At 40.9% G+C, this 19,721-nt stretch overlaps 1 protein-coding gene across 7 annotated transcripts in view; it reads right to left on the reverse strand.

Annotated features, from left to right (window-relative positions):
* Window positions 1-19,721, reverse strand: part of TUBGCP4 (tubulin gamma complex associated protein 4) — a 36,243-nt gene that overhangs the window by 14,164 nt on the left and 2,358 nt on the right. For all 7 annotated transcript variants that reach the window (XR_003969462.1, XR_003969461.1, XR_003969460.1 and 4 more), the window contains exons 2-9: window positions 15,826-15,954; window positions 12,671-12,793; window positions 12,252-12,305; window positions 11,178-11,234; window positions 7,653-7,732; window positions 4,925-5,126; window positions 2,036-2,201; window positions 1,691-1,815 (exon numbers count right to left, since the gene is read on the reverse strand). Coding sequence is in view for 2 of the 7 variants with exons in the window: in XM_030318365.2 (XP_030174225.1) it covers window positions 1,691-1,815; window positions 2,036-2,201; window positions 4,925-5,126; window positions 7,653-7,732; window positions 11,178-11,234; window positions 12,252-12,305; window positions 12,671-12,793; window positions 15,826-15,954 (936 nt within the window). In the remaining 5 variants the exon portion in view is untranslated. The remainder of the gene's footprint in view (window positions 1-1,690; window positions 1,816-2,035; window positions 2,202-4,924; window positions 5,127-7,652; window positions 7,733-11,177; window positions 11,235-12,251; window positions 12,306-12,670; window positions 12,794-15,825; window positions 15,955-19,721) is intronic.

Raw genomic sequence — 19,721 nt, forward strand, 5'->3', positions numbered from 1 at the left:
TTGTATTATTAAGGTTTTACTTTCCTTCATGAATTAATTCCAGAGTTATCCAAGAATAATAAGAGAACAGAAATAGATTTAATAAAATAAAGTGTCCCTTAGACTAGAGCTGCTCTAGTTACACATTGAGGAGGGGCAATACCTTGAAATTATGAAGAGACAGAAGCATGTAGATCTTTAGTTGCCCACAAAGAATCAAATGAAGTGATATCTTAAGATCTAATATTCCGTCTACATCATAGCTCTGTCTCCCATGCCCAGAATTTTTGAGATAGTGACTGGAAAAGGAAATCATATTCATGATTGATTACTATGTTTCCAATGTGAGGATATCTGATGCTAAACTTCTTAGCAGTTCTAGATACCGTAGCGCACTGGATACACTTCACAATCACCTGCAGTGGTTTGCTGGTTGGCTGTCTAGTTGGATGGTATCGATGCTATTACCTACTCCCTCCCTCTCGATGTAGATCTCTAAGTCAGCAGCTCTGGAGGTGAGGATTTGATACAGATCCATGTTTTAAGATTTTCCAAAGCAGTTCTATGCACAGCCAAACTTGAAAACCACTAACATAGCAAACCAAACAGTTGTCTGACTAAAGATCTCATTTCACATTATCACACACCTGGGAGCCAAATTTTATTTTAAGCCACAGAACAGATGCCCATTTGAAAAATCATTGGTCACAATTTAAGATGGTGGATGAAGCACAATTTACTTAAGAACCCTGTAGTAGGGGATGCCTGGGTGGCTCAGTCAGTTAAGTGGCCGACTTTAGCTCAGGTCATGATCTTGGAATCCGTGAGTTCAAGCTCTGCATTGAGCTCTGTGCTGGCAGCTCAGAGCCTGGAGCCTGCTTCAGATTTTGTGTCTCCCTCTCTCTGTCCCTCCCCGACTCATGCTTTCTCTCACTCTCAAAGATAAACATTAAAAAAAAAAAAAAAAAAGAACACTGAATAGGAGTCACAAGACCTGTTTCTGATGTCACCTTTGTTACTTAATGTGCAACACTGGACAAGTTAGCTTTCTAGTTCATTTGCTTATAAAAATGGAAAAATAATACTTGTTCTGCATTCCTCATAAGATCATTATATCCATAAATGAAAGAGTTAGCAGTAAAGCCATCTAAAATGTAAGTGAGATGCTAAATTTACCCAGAATCATTTGATTCTTTGCAGTTCCTGCCAACTATATTGACAGATTCCAAATGCTAACTGTCTGAAATTAAAAGCGAGCCCTCTCTTTATTCAATTTAAGTAGCTAACTAGCGAACTCCTGTTGGGTGTGAAAAGACTAAAGAAGCTCTGCCTCTATCATTAAAAACTTCTTGGGGTGCCCAGGTGGCTCAGTTGGTTAAGTGTCCAACTTTGGCTCAGGTCATGATCTCACGGTTTGTGAGTTCAAGCCCCGCGTCGGGCTCTGTGCTGACAGCTCAGAGCCTGGAGCCTGCCTTGGATTCTGTGTCTCCCTCTCTCTCTGCCCCTCCCCCATTCATGCTCTGTGTCTCTCTCTAAAAAAATAAACAAACATTAAAAAAAAAAAACCAAAAAAACAACTTCTTGCCCTTCAACTCTCTCAAACAATTCCCTCCAAGCTGAGTTCTAATCACATCAAGAAGCAACGAAAGTACTCAGTTTGTGGGGATCTAGTCTGTTTTCTCGCTAAGCAAATATACTGTGAAATACAAACCTCGGCCACAGTACTACGAATACGATCCACCACCTGCTCGAAGTCCACCAGGCTGAAGAGTGGCTGCTGCTTGAGCCGATGAAGTTCTGCAGCAAAGGTGTCCTCCTGGTTCTTCAAAATGGATCCTGCAAAACAGGAAGGCACCTTCAAAGGAAGGCAGAGAGCGGCGGGACAGGCAAGGATTTACAATCCGGTCAGACGCTTTTCAAGTAAGCCTATAATGGTTGTGCTGCAAACTCGGTACCTAAACTTTACCAGCCACTCACTCTGACCAAGCATTCTTTGGGGCCACACAATATGAAAAAGGGCCTGTGAAGACGGTATATTGGCCAATGAGAGTCTTACCTTTCCTAGTCAGGTTTACATTTTGGTTCTCAAACATCTGGACAGATTCTCCAACAAACAGGATTTTTTCAGCAACCCTCACTGGAATGTAGGATGGCAAAATCTCCACTCGTAGGGAAAACTGTTTTAGAGATGGTGCCAGCATGTTCTCTTCCTCTATCAGGCGCTACTCCAGGAAATAATCCGTAGCAGACATGATGTATGAAGAAGAGGAAAGCAAGAAAACATCACTAATTCTCCCAACCCATGACTTATATTTTCTAGAAGGACTTTAAAATGAAGTCTGAATGCCTAAATCTGAATGCCTAAATTACCACTAGAGAGATGAATACATTTCCATTTTCAGATAGTGAGAGAACATGGTGGAAATCACTGTGGTTGTTTTTAACATGAGGATTTTAGTTCTCACTCTGCCTTTACTATGTAAAACCCTGTGCAGTATGTCAGGAATTCTGCTTCCTTACCTGTAGGGACTTTATCGTCTTGTACATATGCTTGCTCTGCCCACCTCTTTTTTTTTTTTTTTAATGTTTATTTTTGACAGAGAGAGGGGAGCCAGGGACAGAGAGAGAGAGGAAGACACAGAATCTGAAGCAGGCTCCAGGCTCTGAGCTGTCAGCACAGAGCCCAACATGGGAGTCGAACACATGAACCGTGAAATCATGACCTGAGCCAAAGTCGGATGCTTAACCGACTGAGCCACTCAGGCACCCCTCAGCTCTTTACTAGTATGTAACCCAAGTCATTTAGCCAAGTGGTTCTCCAACTGTAGCTTGTGGTCCAGCAGCATCAGCTGGAAACTTGTTATTTGGAAACTCTGTTAGAAATGCAAATTTTCAAGCCCTTCCCCAGATCTAGGACAGCCTGGCAGATGAGGCCTAGACATCCATCAGTGTTTTAATAAGCTCTCCAGCTAACTCTGACACACACAGACTTGTCTTGGATTTGATCCTTATCCTCCAGCTCCCAGCAGGAACTCTGGGCTCCACAATCCTGACTTTGAGCTCTGCTGTTTACCCTTTCTGGTTTGTGCTCCAGTGCTGGCAGTCCTCAGGGGACTGCCCAGACTCTCTTTTCCTCTTGTTCTCCTCACTCTTCTTAGACAATCACATCTTCTTCTGTCACTGAATTGATCATTATAACAGGTATTTCTAGTCTTTTTACATCATAGGACTCTGCATTATAAACACTATGGAACTTCGAGACAGTTATACAAACATACATTTCACAGAACCTCCTGAAGCCACCCAGGGGCCCCAGGTTAAAAACGTCTATATGCTGATGACTCCTTAATCTTTATCTTCAAGCTAGACTGTTCTCATGAGCTCCAGGCTCAGCCCACTGAACATTTCCTGCAAGTACCTCAAACTCAACATGTCCAATACTGGAACCATCTTCTTTCCCCCGGTATTTGCCATATACATTCCTTATCATCTCTGCCTGCCTAGCCACTGAAAGCAGAAACTTAGGTATCATTCTTGACTCTTCCTTCTGGACTCCTACCCAAACACTAAAGCCTACCCATTCCACCTGCTAATAAATCTCTCTCAAGCCTCTCTATTCTTTTCCATATTTACTGTTACTACCCTCAGTTTAGGCCACTATTATCTTTCACTTGAGTGTCCCCAACATTCTCCTAACTGACCTCCCTGCTGCTAGTCTTAATTTTTTTTAATGTTTATTTATTTACACAGAAAGAGAGAGAGAGAAAGAGCATGAGCAGGGGAGGGGCAGAGAGAGAGGGAGGGAGAAAATCCCAAGCAGGCTCTGCACGATCAGCGCAGACCCTGATGCAGGGCTTGATTTCATAAACCATGAGATCATGACCTGAGCTGAGATCAAGAGTTGGATGCTCAAAGGACTGAGCCACCCAGGCGACGCTTGGTTTTTTAAAAAACAATTTCCCTACACAGTGTCCAGAGTCATCTATCATAAAGTCTCATTGTGTTGACCTCTTGCTGAAAATTCTTCACTGGCTCCAAGCTCTTTTGAGGTTCAAGTCTAAATACCTTCCCATTGATGGCAAGGACTTTCATGATCTTACCTCAACAGTTTCATCGATTACTACTTTCCCCCCCTCCCCTCCATTGTCCCTTGTACTTTGTATTTCAGCCTTTACTTGACCATTTCAATTGTATTACTACTGGTTCCTCAAATAAGCCAGGTCTTTCATGGTCTCTGTCCTTTGTACACATCCTTCCCTCTGCCTAGAATGTTTCTTAACCTCTCCTTCCAAACTCTTTGAAATTTAGACATACATTCCACTGAAAAGCCTTCTCTAGCTACTCTAAGTTCTGAGAATACCCATACTTGCTCTTTCCAGAGCACTTTGTACACTTTAATGTCACTGTTTAATTTTCTAGGTCTTCCACTAAACAATAAGCTCCTTGAGTATAGGGTCTGCTACCTTTTATTCATCTACTCAGTTAAACACCCAGTAACTCTCCTAGAACAGTGCCTGGCCTACAACAGGCATTCAATAAAATGCTGTAGCAGGATAAACGAATGAATAAATAGATCGATGGATGAATAAAGACAATATAGGACTTTTGGTACTCTAATGGAAACTCTAAGCTGCACTAAAACGCTGTAGGGTAACTACACGACTACCTGAAAAGACTCATTAACCTCATAAATACATATACTGGGACAAGGGGAAACAAAGGAATCTCACAAATATATTTTCTATTTTGTAGTCTCTCATTAAGTTAGGTATTAAGAATGCAGTTAAGATAAAGCCAAGTTCAAGTGTTTATGTCTAAAGAATTTCTGAAAGGTGCTTCGACTCTGATGAGCTGGGGACAAGGGTAGAAATCACCAAAAGGTCATCTAGCTGACAACTTCTCTGACTTGGGCAGGAGTACGCCAGACTTCTTGCCATGTTCTCACCAAGTCCTGGAGTTCTCTCAACTGTTTTCCTGTCAGTCCCCCAATGCCCAGATCCTCCTCGTCCTCTTCTGGCTGGGCACTGACATTCCCAGAAGAAGGACCCTGTTTGATAAAGAACTCTTCGTGCTGGTCCAGGAGGAGTCCATGGAGCATCCAGGCTGAGAGCTGCTTATACATGACCCCATGACACACGGCCAGGATCCTGAGTGGAGAGAAAAGCAGGAGCCTTAGAAGTCCACTTCGCAGACACTGAAGCCTACATCTGCACGGAGACCATGCTCTAAACTGCGACAGGACAAACAGAGGTCTGATGACTCAGAAGGGAAATGACCAATTAGGCTAAAAATAATTGTGCTATTTTAATTTAAATGTTTGTGGATGAACTCAGCGATTAAATTTCCACACTTGTAGCCTACGTGCGGAAGTCTGAATGTTCAGTAAGTGTTCTGCTGGGTTTTTAGAAGAGGCACATTTTCTTTCCTCCTTTTGTGTGGAGGAGGTCCAAAACTAAGGATTCTTGTTAAAATTAAATGTGCTTATAAGAGTCTGGCTAACACAGTATTAAATTTGTTTTATTTTTGTTGGAGTCACATATGGAGAGTAGATGCACTATGCGAGAGGCAGGTATATCTCCTACAATCCTATAATCCTTCAAGACGCAGAAAGGTTGTTGGAGAATGGGACATTCTCATGGTCTTAAAGGATCACTCCCCAGATAACATCTTAGTTACAAAGAGGAAAATGTGCCTGTTTTTTTTTTTTTTTTAATGTTTACTTATTTTTGAGAGAGTGAGCAAGAGTGTGTGAATGGTGGAGGGACAGAGAAGTAAAGAGGGAGATTGAGAATCCAAATCAGGCTCTGCACCACCAGCAGAGGGCCCGATGCAGGGCTTGAACTCATGAGCTGTGAGATCATGACCTGAGCTGAAGTTGGACGCTTAACTGAATGAGCCACCCAGGCACCCTGAAAATGTGCCTCTAAAATGGACTGGTTAGGACTCTTAAAATGTCAATGTCATCAAAAGATTAAAAAGGCAAGGAAGGGCACTGTTCCAAATTAAAGGGGACTAAAAAGAGGTGGCTGCAAAAAGCCACAGGAAAAGGCAGACTCCATCCGGGAGTGCAAAAAAGAACAAGGGTAAAAGACTTTTGGGGGACAACTGGAGAAATTCAGATTTATTTTTGGATAATATATTGTTGAATTAACATTAACTTTTTTGGCTATAATATGGTATTGAGGTTATATAAACCAATTGAAGTTATATAAGCCTGTTTTCTAAAGAGATACGAGCTGAAGTATTTACAAGTTAAGCATTGTATCTGTGATTACTCTCAAATGATTTAGCGCACATGGTGTGCATGTGTGTATGTTTATATATATTTACATATACATATTTCACAGTCCATACAGAGGGGAAAAAGAAAAAGAAATCAAATGTGGCCAAATGTTAACAACTGGTGAAACTGAAGGATATACACTGTTTACTATACTGTTCTTTCAAATGTTTGTAGATCTGAAAAATTTCAAAATAACTTGGGGAGAAATGAGAAGAGCTTGAGTCTGCTATTTATAATAAGCTAACTGAATGGAATCTATCGTTAAAAAATCAAATCAGGTGGAGGGGGGCGCCTGGGTGGCTCAGTCAGTTAAGCTTCCTACTTTGGCTCAGGTCATGATCTCACAGTTCCTGAGTTTGAGCCCCGCATCGGGCTCTGTGCTGACAGCTCAGAGCCTGAAGCCTGCCTTGGATTCTGTGTCTCCTTCTCTCTCTGCCACTCCCCCGCTCATGCTTGTCTCTGTCTCTCAAGAATAAATAAACATTAAAAAAAATAGTTAAAAAATCAAAATTTACATTTAGTACATTCAAGTACTTGGTCTATAAAATTTGGTCCTGCAAATATATAACAAACATGCACTTAATCACAGGATATATGTAAGATTTTATATTCCATGCATAAAACTATGTATATGTATAGAGAAACTGTAGAGAATATACAGTGAAAGTTATATTGGGTATCTCAAAGATTAGAAAATCTATTTCTTCTCTTTACAGGTCTGTATTTTCTACAATCAAAATACAATTCTTTTATTAGGAAAAAAAAAAAAAGGCCCAATAATAGAGAATTAAGTCCCTGAAGCATGTTCTGGGAAGTTTCCTTTTGCAGATTTTGACAGTGTTTATATTTATAGTATTTTTAATTTTAATTTTACCTTTATAGACCATCAAGTGAATATACCTTTATTTAGCTTTCTTCTGCTGCTGGTAGTTTCCTAATGTCCTGATAAAACAGACAACATTCCAGTGAATGTTTCTGCATATGGTTATTTTCTTCTTTTGAATAGGTGTTAGGATAAAATTCCTAAGAATGGTATAATGGGATTATAAACATTTTTAAGGATCTTGATACAAAATGCCAGCTACTCAAAACACACACAGTTTAGGTATAGCTACATTATCTGACACATGTAATGGAAATTCTCCAAGGATAATGATATCCCCAAATTAAAGAGCACTGCTTCAAGGTCATCTAGGTGACTAGATCCTAGCTTTGACCCTCAACACTTCCTAACATTCTTTTTGCAGTTTCTGAGCCATCATACATGGGTCTTTTCTATCCTGGTCTTAACTTTTCCCAGAGGGAAACCTAAGATGACCTGAAAATGAAACAAGTGCAAAGTCAAGTCACTTGATCACCCACTCCTGCCCCCAGTTAAGCCATGACTTACTTTTCTAGTGCACTTCGAACAGGGGGCAAACCTCCGCAGCTGTGTTTGTATACCGTTTCCAGGATCTGACAACCATGAATCTGTGCAAAATACAACCTTGTCAAACTGGATTCCATTTTAACAGCTTGCATAGGACAAACTCATATTCGGTGTTCAATCCAGAGAGCACAATCCAGCAGATAATGAAGCTAAAGAGCTACAGAGAATTCTAATTTTGACTCTAATTCCAACGTGTGCAGGGGCGATTTTCCCAACACCACAAAGCAATTCTTTAACACCGGCTGGGTGTCCTACAATTCAACTAAATTCTGACACTACCAGAACATCATCAAATTCCACAGGTGAAGGGGTCAGTCCCACAAGACCTTCCCTCCACTTCTAACACCAATCTCAAGCCCAGGGCTGACTGGCTGATAAATCAGAGATTCCCACAACCCTTTCCTTGGATTCCATTAGCTTGCTAGAGCGGCCCACAGAACTCAGAAAATGTTTACTCACTAGATTACCTGTTTATTAAAAAGCATACTAAAGATATGAATCAACAGCCAGACGAAGAGATGCATAGTGTGAGGTTCCAAACAAAGGAGCTTCTGTCCCCGTAGAGCGTGGGCCCAGCATTGTAGCCAGAAGTGTTCTGGTTCAGCGACCTACAAGTTCTCTGAAACCAGCCCTTTCAGATTTTTATGGAGGCTTCACTTCATGGGCACAATTGATTAAATCACTGACTGCTAGTGACTGAACTCAACCTCCAGCCCCTTTCCTCTCCGCAGAGGTCAGGGGTATGAAGTTCCCAATCCTCCAATCAAATGCTTGTTTCCCCTGGCAACCAGCCAATCCTTAGGTGCTTTCCAAAAGTCACTTAATTACCATAGACTCAGGTGTGGCTAATTATGAATACCAAGACACCTTTATCATTCTTATCACTTAGGAAATGCGAAAGGTTTTAGAAGCTATGTGCCAGAAAGGGGATGAAGATGAAATATATATATATATATATATATATTTTTTTTTTTTTTTTTTTTTTTTTTGAGAAAGAGCACTAGCAGGGAAGGGGCAGAGGGAGAGTCTCACGACTGTGAGACCATGACCTGAGTGGAAATCAAGAGTCTGACACTTAACCACTGAGCCACCCAGGGGCCACCCTATATTTATTATAGATCACAGTATCACAATAGTTATTCTATAAAATATGGACCTCCACTCTACTTACTCTTCCCCACCCCATCCATATGCCCCCAGCAGCAGCAGCAGCAGCACCTGGGAGTTTGTAAGAAATGGAAATTCTTGGGACCAACTCCAGGCTTACTGAATCAGAATCCCTGTGGTAGGGCCCAGCCACGTGGTTTTAACCATCTATTCCAGGTGATTCTAATGTAAAATGAAGTGTGAAAAGTACTGCACTAGAGAAACCAGAATCATTCAGAGTTAAAATTCCAAGCTAAGAAGAAAGCTCTTTATTTCAGATTAAGGCCTAACTCACGCTCTAAGGTATACAGTTTGCAAAAAACTCTGCTGCTTCTTTCTATGTCCTTCTGTCTCTCTTTTTATTTTTATTTATTTTTATTTTTTTTATTTTTTATTTTTTTAAATTTTTTTTTTTCAACGTTTATTTATTTTTGGGACAGAGAGAGACAGAGCATGAACGGGGGAGGGGCAGAGAGAGAGGGAGACACAGAATCGGAAACAGGCTCCAGGCTCTGAGCCATCAGCCCAGAGCCTGACGCGGGGCTCGAACCCACAGACCGCGAGATCGTGACCTGGCTGAAGTCAGACGCTTAACCGACTACGCCACCCAGGCGCCCCTATTTTTTTTTTTTTAAACGTTTATTTTACTTTTGAGACAGAGAGAGACAGAGCATGAACAGGCGAGGGGCAGAGAGAGAGGGAGACACAGAATCGGAAACAGGCTCCAGGCTCCGAGCCACCAGCCCAGAGCCCGACGCGGGGCTCGAACCCGCGGACCGCGAGATCGTGACCTGGCTGAAGTCGGACGCTTAACCGACTGCGCCACCCAGGCGCCCCTCTGTCTCTTTTTTTAAAACTCCTTTATTGAGGTATAATTTATATACCATAAAATACACCCAGAATTAAGTGTACCGTTCAACAACTTTTAGTAAATTTTACAGTGTGTACAACCATCGCTGTAATCTAGTTTTATAACATTTCCATCACTCTAAAAGAATCCCTTTGTGTCTGTTTGCTATCATCCCAGTTCTCACCCCGGCCCATGTTCTTGACCACCTCATGTTTGAACTCTGTAGAGGCAGAACACACTGGCTTCTCTACCACCACCCTGGCAAGAAGGAAGGTTTGCCCATCTCCAACCCCCCTACTCAGTTTATACTCTCCTTCCTGTGGTCAGTGGAATCTGAAAGTCAACTGAGATGTGCAGCTAAGCATGCAACTCTTACACTACCTCCATGTACCTAGAAGGTCCTCTCCAACCCAGGGGGCGGGGGTGGGGGGTGGGGGGACAGTTTAGTGGAGTGGTTAAGAGCATAGTCTTTCGAGTCAGAGCCGGGTTTAGATCCCAGCTCTACTATTTCCTACCATCCATGTGACCCTAAGCACATTCCCTAACCTACCTGACCCCTTAGAAAACTGAATGTGATGAAGTACGTGAAACACTTAGCATAGTGCCTGGTGTACAGTAAGTGCACAATAAAAGCTGAATATTAATTGATGAGGGTAATCAGCTTTGAAGGGCCAAACAGCACCTCCCTCACTGGCTTTGCTGGCTCCTAATGAACACAGCACAGTGAAAACTTCTACACTTATCAAGCAAAAAAATGAAGAGGCAACCTGGTAAATTAAGTAGTTAGCTAGTTACATTTATCAAGGTGAAGACTCCTAATAAGCTAAGGCACAATTACAACATTTTAAAAACAAAACAGGGTTAAACATATTTAATCCATTTGTCTTTTCTCATCCAATTATGGACTTGCAGATTCTTCTTCTAATGTGAAATCTCAAAGCATTTATCCCTCAATTATTAACTCCACTCAGAAAAGACATTCTTCTGGTATTGGGGACCCTGACTTTTCAGTGCATGTAATAAAAACTTGTGGTAATAGGTGTATTTAATAAAAGAAACATCTGGGTTTTACCCAATGATCTAATTCTTAGAAAAGAATTAGCACCCTAACCTAAATGTATTATTCTTTCTGAAGATTAACTTTCTGCTTCTTAAGATCCATATCCAACAATCCCAAATCCTTAATGCAAAATGCTCTCACTTTCAAATATCACCCCTAGCATTTTTCTCTTACCAGACAGAATCCTCTTGCCAGGGTACATCTATTAACATCACCCCCACCCTCTGGATCAGGAGGTGCTTAAGGGCAGAGCGACAGCTTATTTTTTGCATTTAGCAAGATACCCAAGCAGACATTATTAAAAAAAAAAACAATAAATAAATAAAAACTACTAAAGATTATGGTCCTCAAAAAAGAATGTAAGGTGAAATTAATTATGACTATATCCCTGGCACTTCCCACAGCAAAGATAAAAAAGGAAAGTTCTTACCTTTTGACTTTTAATTTGTTCTACCACAACCATGACAGAGGGGAAAAGGAGCTGGAACTGCAAAGTGGAGAATAATTAGGAGAATAATTAATGAGAACTGGCTCAGGAAATGCTTTTGTTTCTAAATAGTCCCACATCACATAAAGATGGCAATAGCACAGAACAGCCAAGATTCAGTATCTGAGGGCAAGCTGATATGGGGGTTGGCTACAAAGGGAGAATGGCAGATAGAAGCAGTTTCTATTTCTGAGGCTAACATAATTGTTAGTATTGAAGTCAACATAGAGTGTTAATATCAGATATTAGATTTTAACTAAATTTGGAGCTTTCCAAACAGCTCTGATCTAGGAAAGCATACAAGATATAAAATGCGTAGCTCTGAATCCAGAAGGAATGTCTTAATGTCTTAAGTTAGATTTTTTTTTTTTAAGTTTTTATTTATCTATTTTTGAGAGAGAGACAGAGAGTAGGGGAGGGGCAGAGAGAGAGAGAGAGAGAGAGAAAGAATCCCAAACAGGCTCTGCATTGTCAGCACAGAGCCTGATACAGGGCTCAAACTCACAAACCGTGAGATCATGACCTGAGCCAAAACCAAGAGCCGGATGTTTAACTGACTGAGCTACCCAGGAGCCCCAAGTTAGATTATTTTTTTAATTCCTCATTTTTTGTTTAAGATTTTTTTATGGTTAAGTAATCCCTCTGCCCAATATGGGGCTCACACTCACAACCCCAAGATCAAGAGTCACATGTTCCACTGAATGAGCCAGCCATGAACCCTGTAAGTTAGAGTATTCTAACAATATCAACAGATTTCAAGGCATTTTGTTATTTGTTTTTTTTTTTTTAACATTTATTTATTTTTGAGACAGAGAGAGACAGAGCATGAACAGGGGAGGGGCAGAGAGAGAGGGAGACACAGAATCTGAAACAGGCTCCAGGCTCTGAGCTGTCAGCACAGAGCCCGACGTGGGGCTCGAGCTCACAGACCGTGAGATCATGACCTGAGCTGGAGTTGGACGCTTAACCGACCAAGCCACCCAGGCGCCCCGGCATTTTGTTATTTGGACAGCATACCTGATCCAAGGAGTAATTGACATGTGATATGGACAGATGGGGGTCAGCCAGGAACTGCAACAAAAAACACTGTGATTAAGGCTCCAATTGAGACATCTCAAATCTATTTGATCTCTGAAAACTAGATGGGAATCTGAGAATAGGCTCAGTGTTAATTTTAGGCTATGGAGAATTGATAGTTTATGGATTATTAATTCTGATTTTTCAGGTGAGAAAAAAACAGGGGCTCTGATACCTTTGCCATGATCTGCACACCACTTTGATCACGGCTTGGGCAATCACAGAGTACACTCTACCCCCTAGCCACGAAGAAAACAGCTCTCTCTTAGCTATCTGACCACATCCAAGGGTATTTCAAATTCAGGAATGTGCCCTAATCTGCTGTCCCACAGACATTGTTCCCATATCTCCTCTCTCACCTCTTGTTCCAAATCAAGCAGTGCTTGGCGATAAGGCTGCAAAACTGAATCCAGTCCTGTGCAGAAGGCCCTTAGGTAGATTCCATGTAACCCACCTTGGCCCTGCTGAGATGGATGGTGATCCTGAAATCAAACAAAGAGAATTAAACCTCACAGCTCAGACTCTAAAACCTGAGGAAGACATTATCCCTTAATAGTATTATTGTTTTTGCTTAAATAATTCCACATCAAAGCAGTGCTTCGGTGAGAGGAAAGCCTGACTAGAGAGGCCGATTTTGAGTTCTGACCTTTTAAGATGTGATAACATTTTAATTTCCCAAGCATCCTACATGTTACAAACAACCAGGTAGAACCTCATATTGGGGCACCTGGGTAGCTCAGTTGGTTAAATGTCCAACTTCGGCTCAGGTCATGATATCACAGTTTGTGGGTTTGAGCCCCGCATCAGGCTCTGTGCTGACAGCTCAGAGCCTGGAACCTGCTTTGGATTCCGTGACTCCCTCTTTCTCTGCCCCTCTCCAACTCATGCTATGTCTCTGTCTCTCAAAAAATAAATGTTAAAAAAAAAAAAAAAAGAACCTCATATTGTCAGTGAAGGTTTTCTACAACTAACCTTATCACTTCCAGCTGAAATCCCTTTGGTGGCTTCCCATTGCCCCAGAATAACATCTCCACTCCCCTACGTGGCATACAATGATTTCTACATTCGGGCCCTTAACTCTGTCTCTAAAATTATCTTTTACTGCTTCCAACTTCACATTCTCATTTCCAAACTACCCACAGCTCACCAAATGTGCCTTGCTTCTATTTCTCACCCCCACGAATGTGGATGTGTTCCACTTATAACCTTGTACTCCTCTTTGTGACAAATGCCTACTCTTCCTACAGGACCCAACTCAAGCATCTCTTCTCTCAAAGCCCTTCCTAACTCTCCCTAGGAAACGAATCGCTCCCTCTTTGTTGATTTCATAACATCTCTATGTAGTGCTTGAATTGTTCTTTTGTTTATATGCCCTCCTCTCATGACCAAGAACTTCATGAAGGCAGGACCCACACTTTATTCATCTTTGTATTTCAGCTCCTAGCACAGTTCTTTGAACACAAGGTAAATATTTAGTGAATAAATAAAATCACCTCAATCCTCCTTCTAAAATCCCTTCTCCTGCCTGGCTTGGTAATTCATCAGGAGCATGAATCTGATAGTCAACATGGGGAGTGATAAGACTCTCACTAAGAGCCAATTTACAAATATGGCTTGTCTTTCAGGAAACCTGCAATTTTTTCTAAGAGCCTCTTGTAGTTTTACCGGGGCAACTGCAGAGGGAGTGGACTAGAGACCACGATGATTGGCCTCTCTGGCTGCATACTGATTTGGGTGATCAGGCTCTGGTGACAGTAGACACAATAGCAGAATTCCACAACAAATGGGGTAGGAAGCTTGGACTCAGGGGTTAAAAGGCACAGTGTAGTCAGGGGATGCCACAAAGGATACTAGCAGTTCCTGAAGATAGAGGTTCACAGCTATAATAAGACCAGCATGGGCATGGGATGAAATGGAACAGATTGGCTTACAAGTAGCCAATTTTATTTTGATCTTATGGCATTCCAGAGAACTGAATGTCTTCATTTATCACTAAATGAAAGAGAAATTAAGTACGCTTTTTACTGTTCCAAAAAAGAGGCACTACAGCTATCTTTAGAATTCAGGAAAGTAAGAATTCACATATTATATAAAACCCATATAGTCACATGAATACAGGGCAGATTTTTTTTCTATTAAATGTTATATACAAAAAATTAAAATGAGGCCTTTTCATAATATGTGTGTGCGTGTGTGTGTGTATAGGTTCCAACTCTGATAATTCATGTGCCCTCTTTAATATTAATTTTATAGCATTGATTAGATTTTCACCTCACATTTAGCTTATGTTTGCAAAAACCAATTTGAGAGAATCAGAATCCCTGTCCCAGAGATGAAAATACAAGGCTTTATTCTCCAACTCCTGTGCCCTACAGATGGCCACCAAAGGCCGGACAACCAACTTATATAACAGAGGGTACTGACCTTATTTCAGAAACCTTTCCTTTTCCTTTCTAGAAGTCCCTGCCTTCCTCCTCAACCAGAATCATGGTTTTAAGTGGGAAATAGTCATCACTGAATGAGTCACACAATTCAGCAATCTTTTTACTTACCACGGACAGAATTACAGACAGTTAAAAACAAAAGGGAACTTTAAAATCTCTCTTTAAAAAAATATGAGTGCTGGGGCGCCTGGGTGGCGCAGTCGGTTAAGCGACCGACTTCAGCTCAGGTCACGATCTCGCGGTCCGTGAGTTCGAGCCCCGCGTCAGGCTCTGGGCTGATGGCTCAGAGCCTGGAGCCTGCTTCCGATTCTGTGTCTCCCTCTCTCTCTGCCCCTCCCCCGTTCATGCTCTGTCTCTCTCTGTCCCAAAAATAAATAAACGTTGAAAAAACAAAAAAAATTTAAATAAAAAAAAAATATGAGTGCTAACATTTTGCATGAATTACCTTATTTATTTTTTCTGACACTATGAGATAGGCACTATTATCCCTATTGGATAGGTAAGTAACTGAGCTCTAGTTTCTGAGCATTAGGTTACCGCCAGGCAGACTATGGCCAGTCAGTGATAGAGCAGGACACAAATCCTTGACCTCTACACCATTAATTACAATTAACCCACCAATTAATGGGTAATATATATTAAGTGCTTGCTATGTGCCAAGCACCTTCTCTGATTTAACTCTTTTATTTACAAATGACTAAAATGAAACACAAAGATTTTAGTTGATCGCCTCCGTGCAACTAAGGTAGTTAGAAGCAAAAGAGGAAACAGATCTGAAATGATGCTTTATGATCTCACCTCTGGAACTGGAACTCTGGTCCAGCTCAAACTGATTTAATTCAGGTCTCCTAAAACACAGGCAAAGCATATTTCCTCTTATACTAATCTGCCTAAATTGGTCCCTGTGTATATTTTCTCCCTTGTTTGAGCTAGTTACCTAGCCCTCACTTGAATAATTCCAATGATGAGACATTCATAACATCTTGAGACTTATTTCACATCAAAGTTTGGATTCACTGAAAACTTGACATAGCTCTGGAGGTGTCCATTCCCTGACAACAGCAGCCTACCTGCTGCTGCACATGGCCCGTGTACTGTTCAATGAACTCGGTGAAGCGAATATAGTCTGTGCCCAGCCGGCAGAGTCGATTCAGGACGCTGGTTTCACTGGGATGGAGAAATGGGAAGTCCTGTGACACCTGCTGGAAGAGGAACAGTCTAAAAACATTGATGCCTGCATATCTTTGAGGTGCTTCAAATACTTAATACTATTTTTTATTTCCCTTCTCAAGATGCCCATTTAAGCTTGGTAAATTCCAAACTGCTACAAAGGTGTTGTTCCCCATCCTGACCTAATTAGTTGATGACTGAAATAGGTAGTAACACACGGTAAAGAATTCAAACACTATCAAATGTTGTACATTACAAATAAGTCAGTCGGGGCACTTGGGTGGCTCAGTTGGTTAAAGTGTCCAATTCTTGATTTGGGCTCAGGTCAACCTCCCCACCAGCAGCTACTATTACCTGTTTCTCATGCAATCTTCTAGGCATGGCCTATCAGGATTTGGAGTTTTGGACGTGATTTCAATGGTCTCCAATGATACTGCTCAAATTGGGATCTGCAGACTTCAGGGGTTTCTCATATTCTTAAAATTGGGATCTGCAGACTTCAGGGGTTTCTCATATTCTTAAGATCTGCAAATTCTCTATAAATTTTTTTTTAATTCTTTTTAATGTTTACTTATTTTTGAGAGGGAGAGGCAGAGGATGAGCAGGGAAGGGGCAGAGAAAGAGAGGGAGACAGAATCCAAAGCAGGCTCCAGGCTGAGAGCTATCAGCACAGAGCCTGATGCAGGGCTTGAACTCATGAAGTGTGAGATCATGACCTGAGCTGAAGTCAGACACATAACTGACTGAGCCACCCAGGTATCCCTCTCTATAGAATTTTAAATTTTATTTTCATTTCAATTAAAATGTAAAATTAATGTAACATGCTATAATCTATAAAAGCACCTCATAACTGGACATATAAAGGTAGTGTTCATATTTTCACTTATATTTGGTATTTCATTTCACTGGGTATTTTTAATTTAAGGCCATAATATAACCTACTATGCTATATAAAGTTTCACAGCATTTCAAAAATAGAAAAAAAAGTTGTAGGAGAATGAATTTATTCAACCCATTTTTTTTTAAGTTTACTTCTTTATTTTGAGAGGAGAGAGATAATGTGAGTGGGGCAGGAGCAGAGAGAGGAGACAGAGAATCCCAAGCAGGCTCTGCACTGTCAGCATAGAGCCTGACGCAAGGCTCAATGTCAAGAATAGTGAGATCATGATCTGAGACGAAATCAAGAGTTGGATGCTTAACTGAGACACCCAGGCACCCCTCAACCCCAATTTTTCACAAACTGTGAAATGTCCATACCATAAAACTTACCATTTTAGCCATCTTTAGATGTACAGTTTTGTGGCATTAAGTGCATTTATTTACACCTTGTGCATCTATCACCACCATCCACCCCCAGTTTACTTTCCCAAACTGAAACTCTGTAGCCATTACTCCTCCCCCTTCCCCAACCCCTTGCAACCACCCTTCTATTTCTTGTTTCTATACTTCTGACCAATCTAAGTACTTTAAAAGATTGGAAATAGAATATCTGTCTTTTTATTACTGGCTTTTTCACTTAGCATAGTGTCTCCAAGTTTCATCCATGTTGTAGCATGTAAGAGAATTTCCTTCCTTTTTAAGACTGAAAAATATTGCACTGTATGTTTGTGCCACATTTTGTTTATCCAAATCATCTGTCAAGGGACATGTGAGTTGCTTTTACCCTTGTATTTTTACCTTGGCTATTGTGAATACTAATACTATAAACATGGGTATACAAATATTTGTTTAAGTCCCTTCTTTAACTTCTTCTGAGTATATACCTAGAAGTGAAATTGTTGTTGGATCATCTGGTAACTCTGTGTTTAATTTTTTTGAGGAGTTACCACATCGTCTTCCACAGGCCTGAACCATTTTACATTACCACCAGTAATATACAAGGGTTCTAATTTCTCCACAACCTCACCAACACTTGCTATTTTCTGTTTTTTTTGATAAAAGTCATTCTAATGGGTAAGAAGTAGTATCTCATTGTGCTTTTGATTTTCATTTCCCTAATGATCAGCTATATTGATAATCTTTTCATTTGTTTATTGGCCATTAGGTATCTTCCCTGGAGCTTCGACCAACTTTTAATGAACACATACTTATCCAAGGCACAGTGTTAACATATCTAGTTTAAACAGGGAACAAAATCAGAAGTAGTTACTATCCCCAAAGAACTTAACATACTGCATATTTATATTGCGAGTACTGTATTTTGTGGATGCCATCTTTTTTTAAAGTTTTATTTATTTAGGTAATCTCTATACCCCACGTGGGGCTCTAAGTAACAACCCCGAGATCAAGGGTAACATGCTCTTCTAACTGAGCCAGCCAGGTGCGCCCGTGGATGCCATCTGTACATAACAATAAAAGCAGTAATAAATAGGCAAAGAAGAATTTTTCTGTTACTGAATCCACAATAATTTGTTTAGGAATCCACTTAACACAGACTTTAATATCACTGCTAACCATATCTTCCAGTTAATAACTTATGGTAACATGACTTAAATGCTTAAGAATCTGTCTTTGGAGGGTGCCTGGGTGGCTCAGTCAGCTAAGTGCCCTACTTGGGTTCAGGTCATGATCTCAAGGTTTGTGAGTTCGAGCCCCACATCAGGCTCTGTGCTGACAGCTCAGAGTCCTGAGCTTATTTCAGATTCTGTGTCTTCCTCTCTCTCTCTGCTCCTCCCCTGCTCACACTCTGTCTCTCTCTCAAAAAAAAAAAAAAAAAGATTAAAAAAAAATTACAATGTCTTTGGGAGGCCAGCCTAACCACTCTGTTAGTGCTATGTGTCCCTTCAGGCTGGATCTATAGCCCCCAGTAAAGCCTTGCCTGTGCCTTTAGAAAAAAAAAAAAAAAAGCCACCATGAGTTGCCTCTTAACTTGCTTGAAATCTTAGGCAAGTTATAATACCTGCCTGTGCCTCAGTTTTCATACCCATAACATGGAGATAACAATTGTGAAGGTTAAATGTTAATGCATGTAAAGCCATGCACATAGCAAGTGCTTGATACACGTAAGCAATTTTTTATTATTACTTTTTAAAAAATATTTTTATGTTTATTTTTATTTTTGAGACAGAGAGAGAGACACAGCATGAGTGGGGGAGGAGCAGAGAGAGAGGGAGACACAGAACTTGAGGCAGGCTCCAGGCTCAGAGTTGTCAGCACAGAGCCTGATGAGGAGCTGGAACTCACAGTGAACTCACAGACCGCGATATCATGACCTGAGCCGAAGTCAGACGCTTAACCAACTGATCCATCCAGGTGCCCCAGTAATTTTTTATTATTAACACAGATCTACCCAGTTATCAAGTGATGCTCCCATCAAAACTGGAATTCTAAGCAGTGCTTTGGTGGCAGAGTTTTACAAAAGTTCAAGGTCTAGTTATTCTGAAACAGCAAACAATACCTTGAATTTATTGGTACCATCTGGTGCAACCTACTTACATGAACAGGCATTCTCCATACCAGACTTACTGAAGTCAAAACAGAATATGCAGCCACATCTGCAGCTGTCATACTATTATTAAACTCAATGTTGGGGATTTAGTTTCAGCACAACAATAGCTATGTCACATTAGATCACTGGTTCGCAGAGGCAATTTTGCCCCATTTGGTAAATATCTGCAGATATTTTTTATTGCTACAACTCAAGGGGTACTACTGGCATCTAGTGGGTGGAGGCCATGAATGCTGCTTAACACCCTATAATGCACAGGCAGGACACAACCCCCAACAAAGAATTATCCAGCCCGAAATGTCAACAATGAGAAAGAAACCAGGCTGAGAAACCGTGCATTAGATTAAC

Source organism: Lynx canadensis, chromosome B3 (genome assembly GCF_007474595.2).
Source record: "Lynx canadensis isolate LIC74 chromosome B3, mLynCan4.pri.v2, whole genome shotgun sequence".
Lineage (NCBI taxonomy): Eukaryota > Metazoa > Chordata > Mammalia > Carnivora > Felidae > Lynx > Lynx canadensis.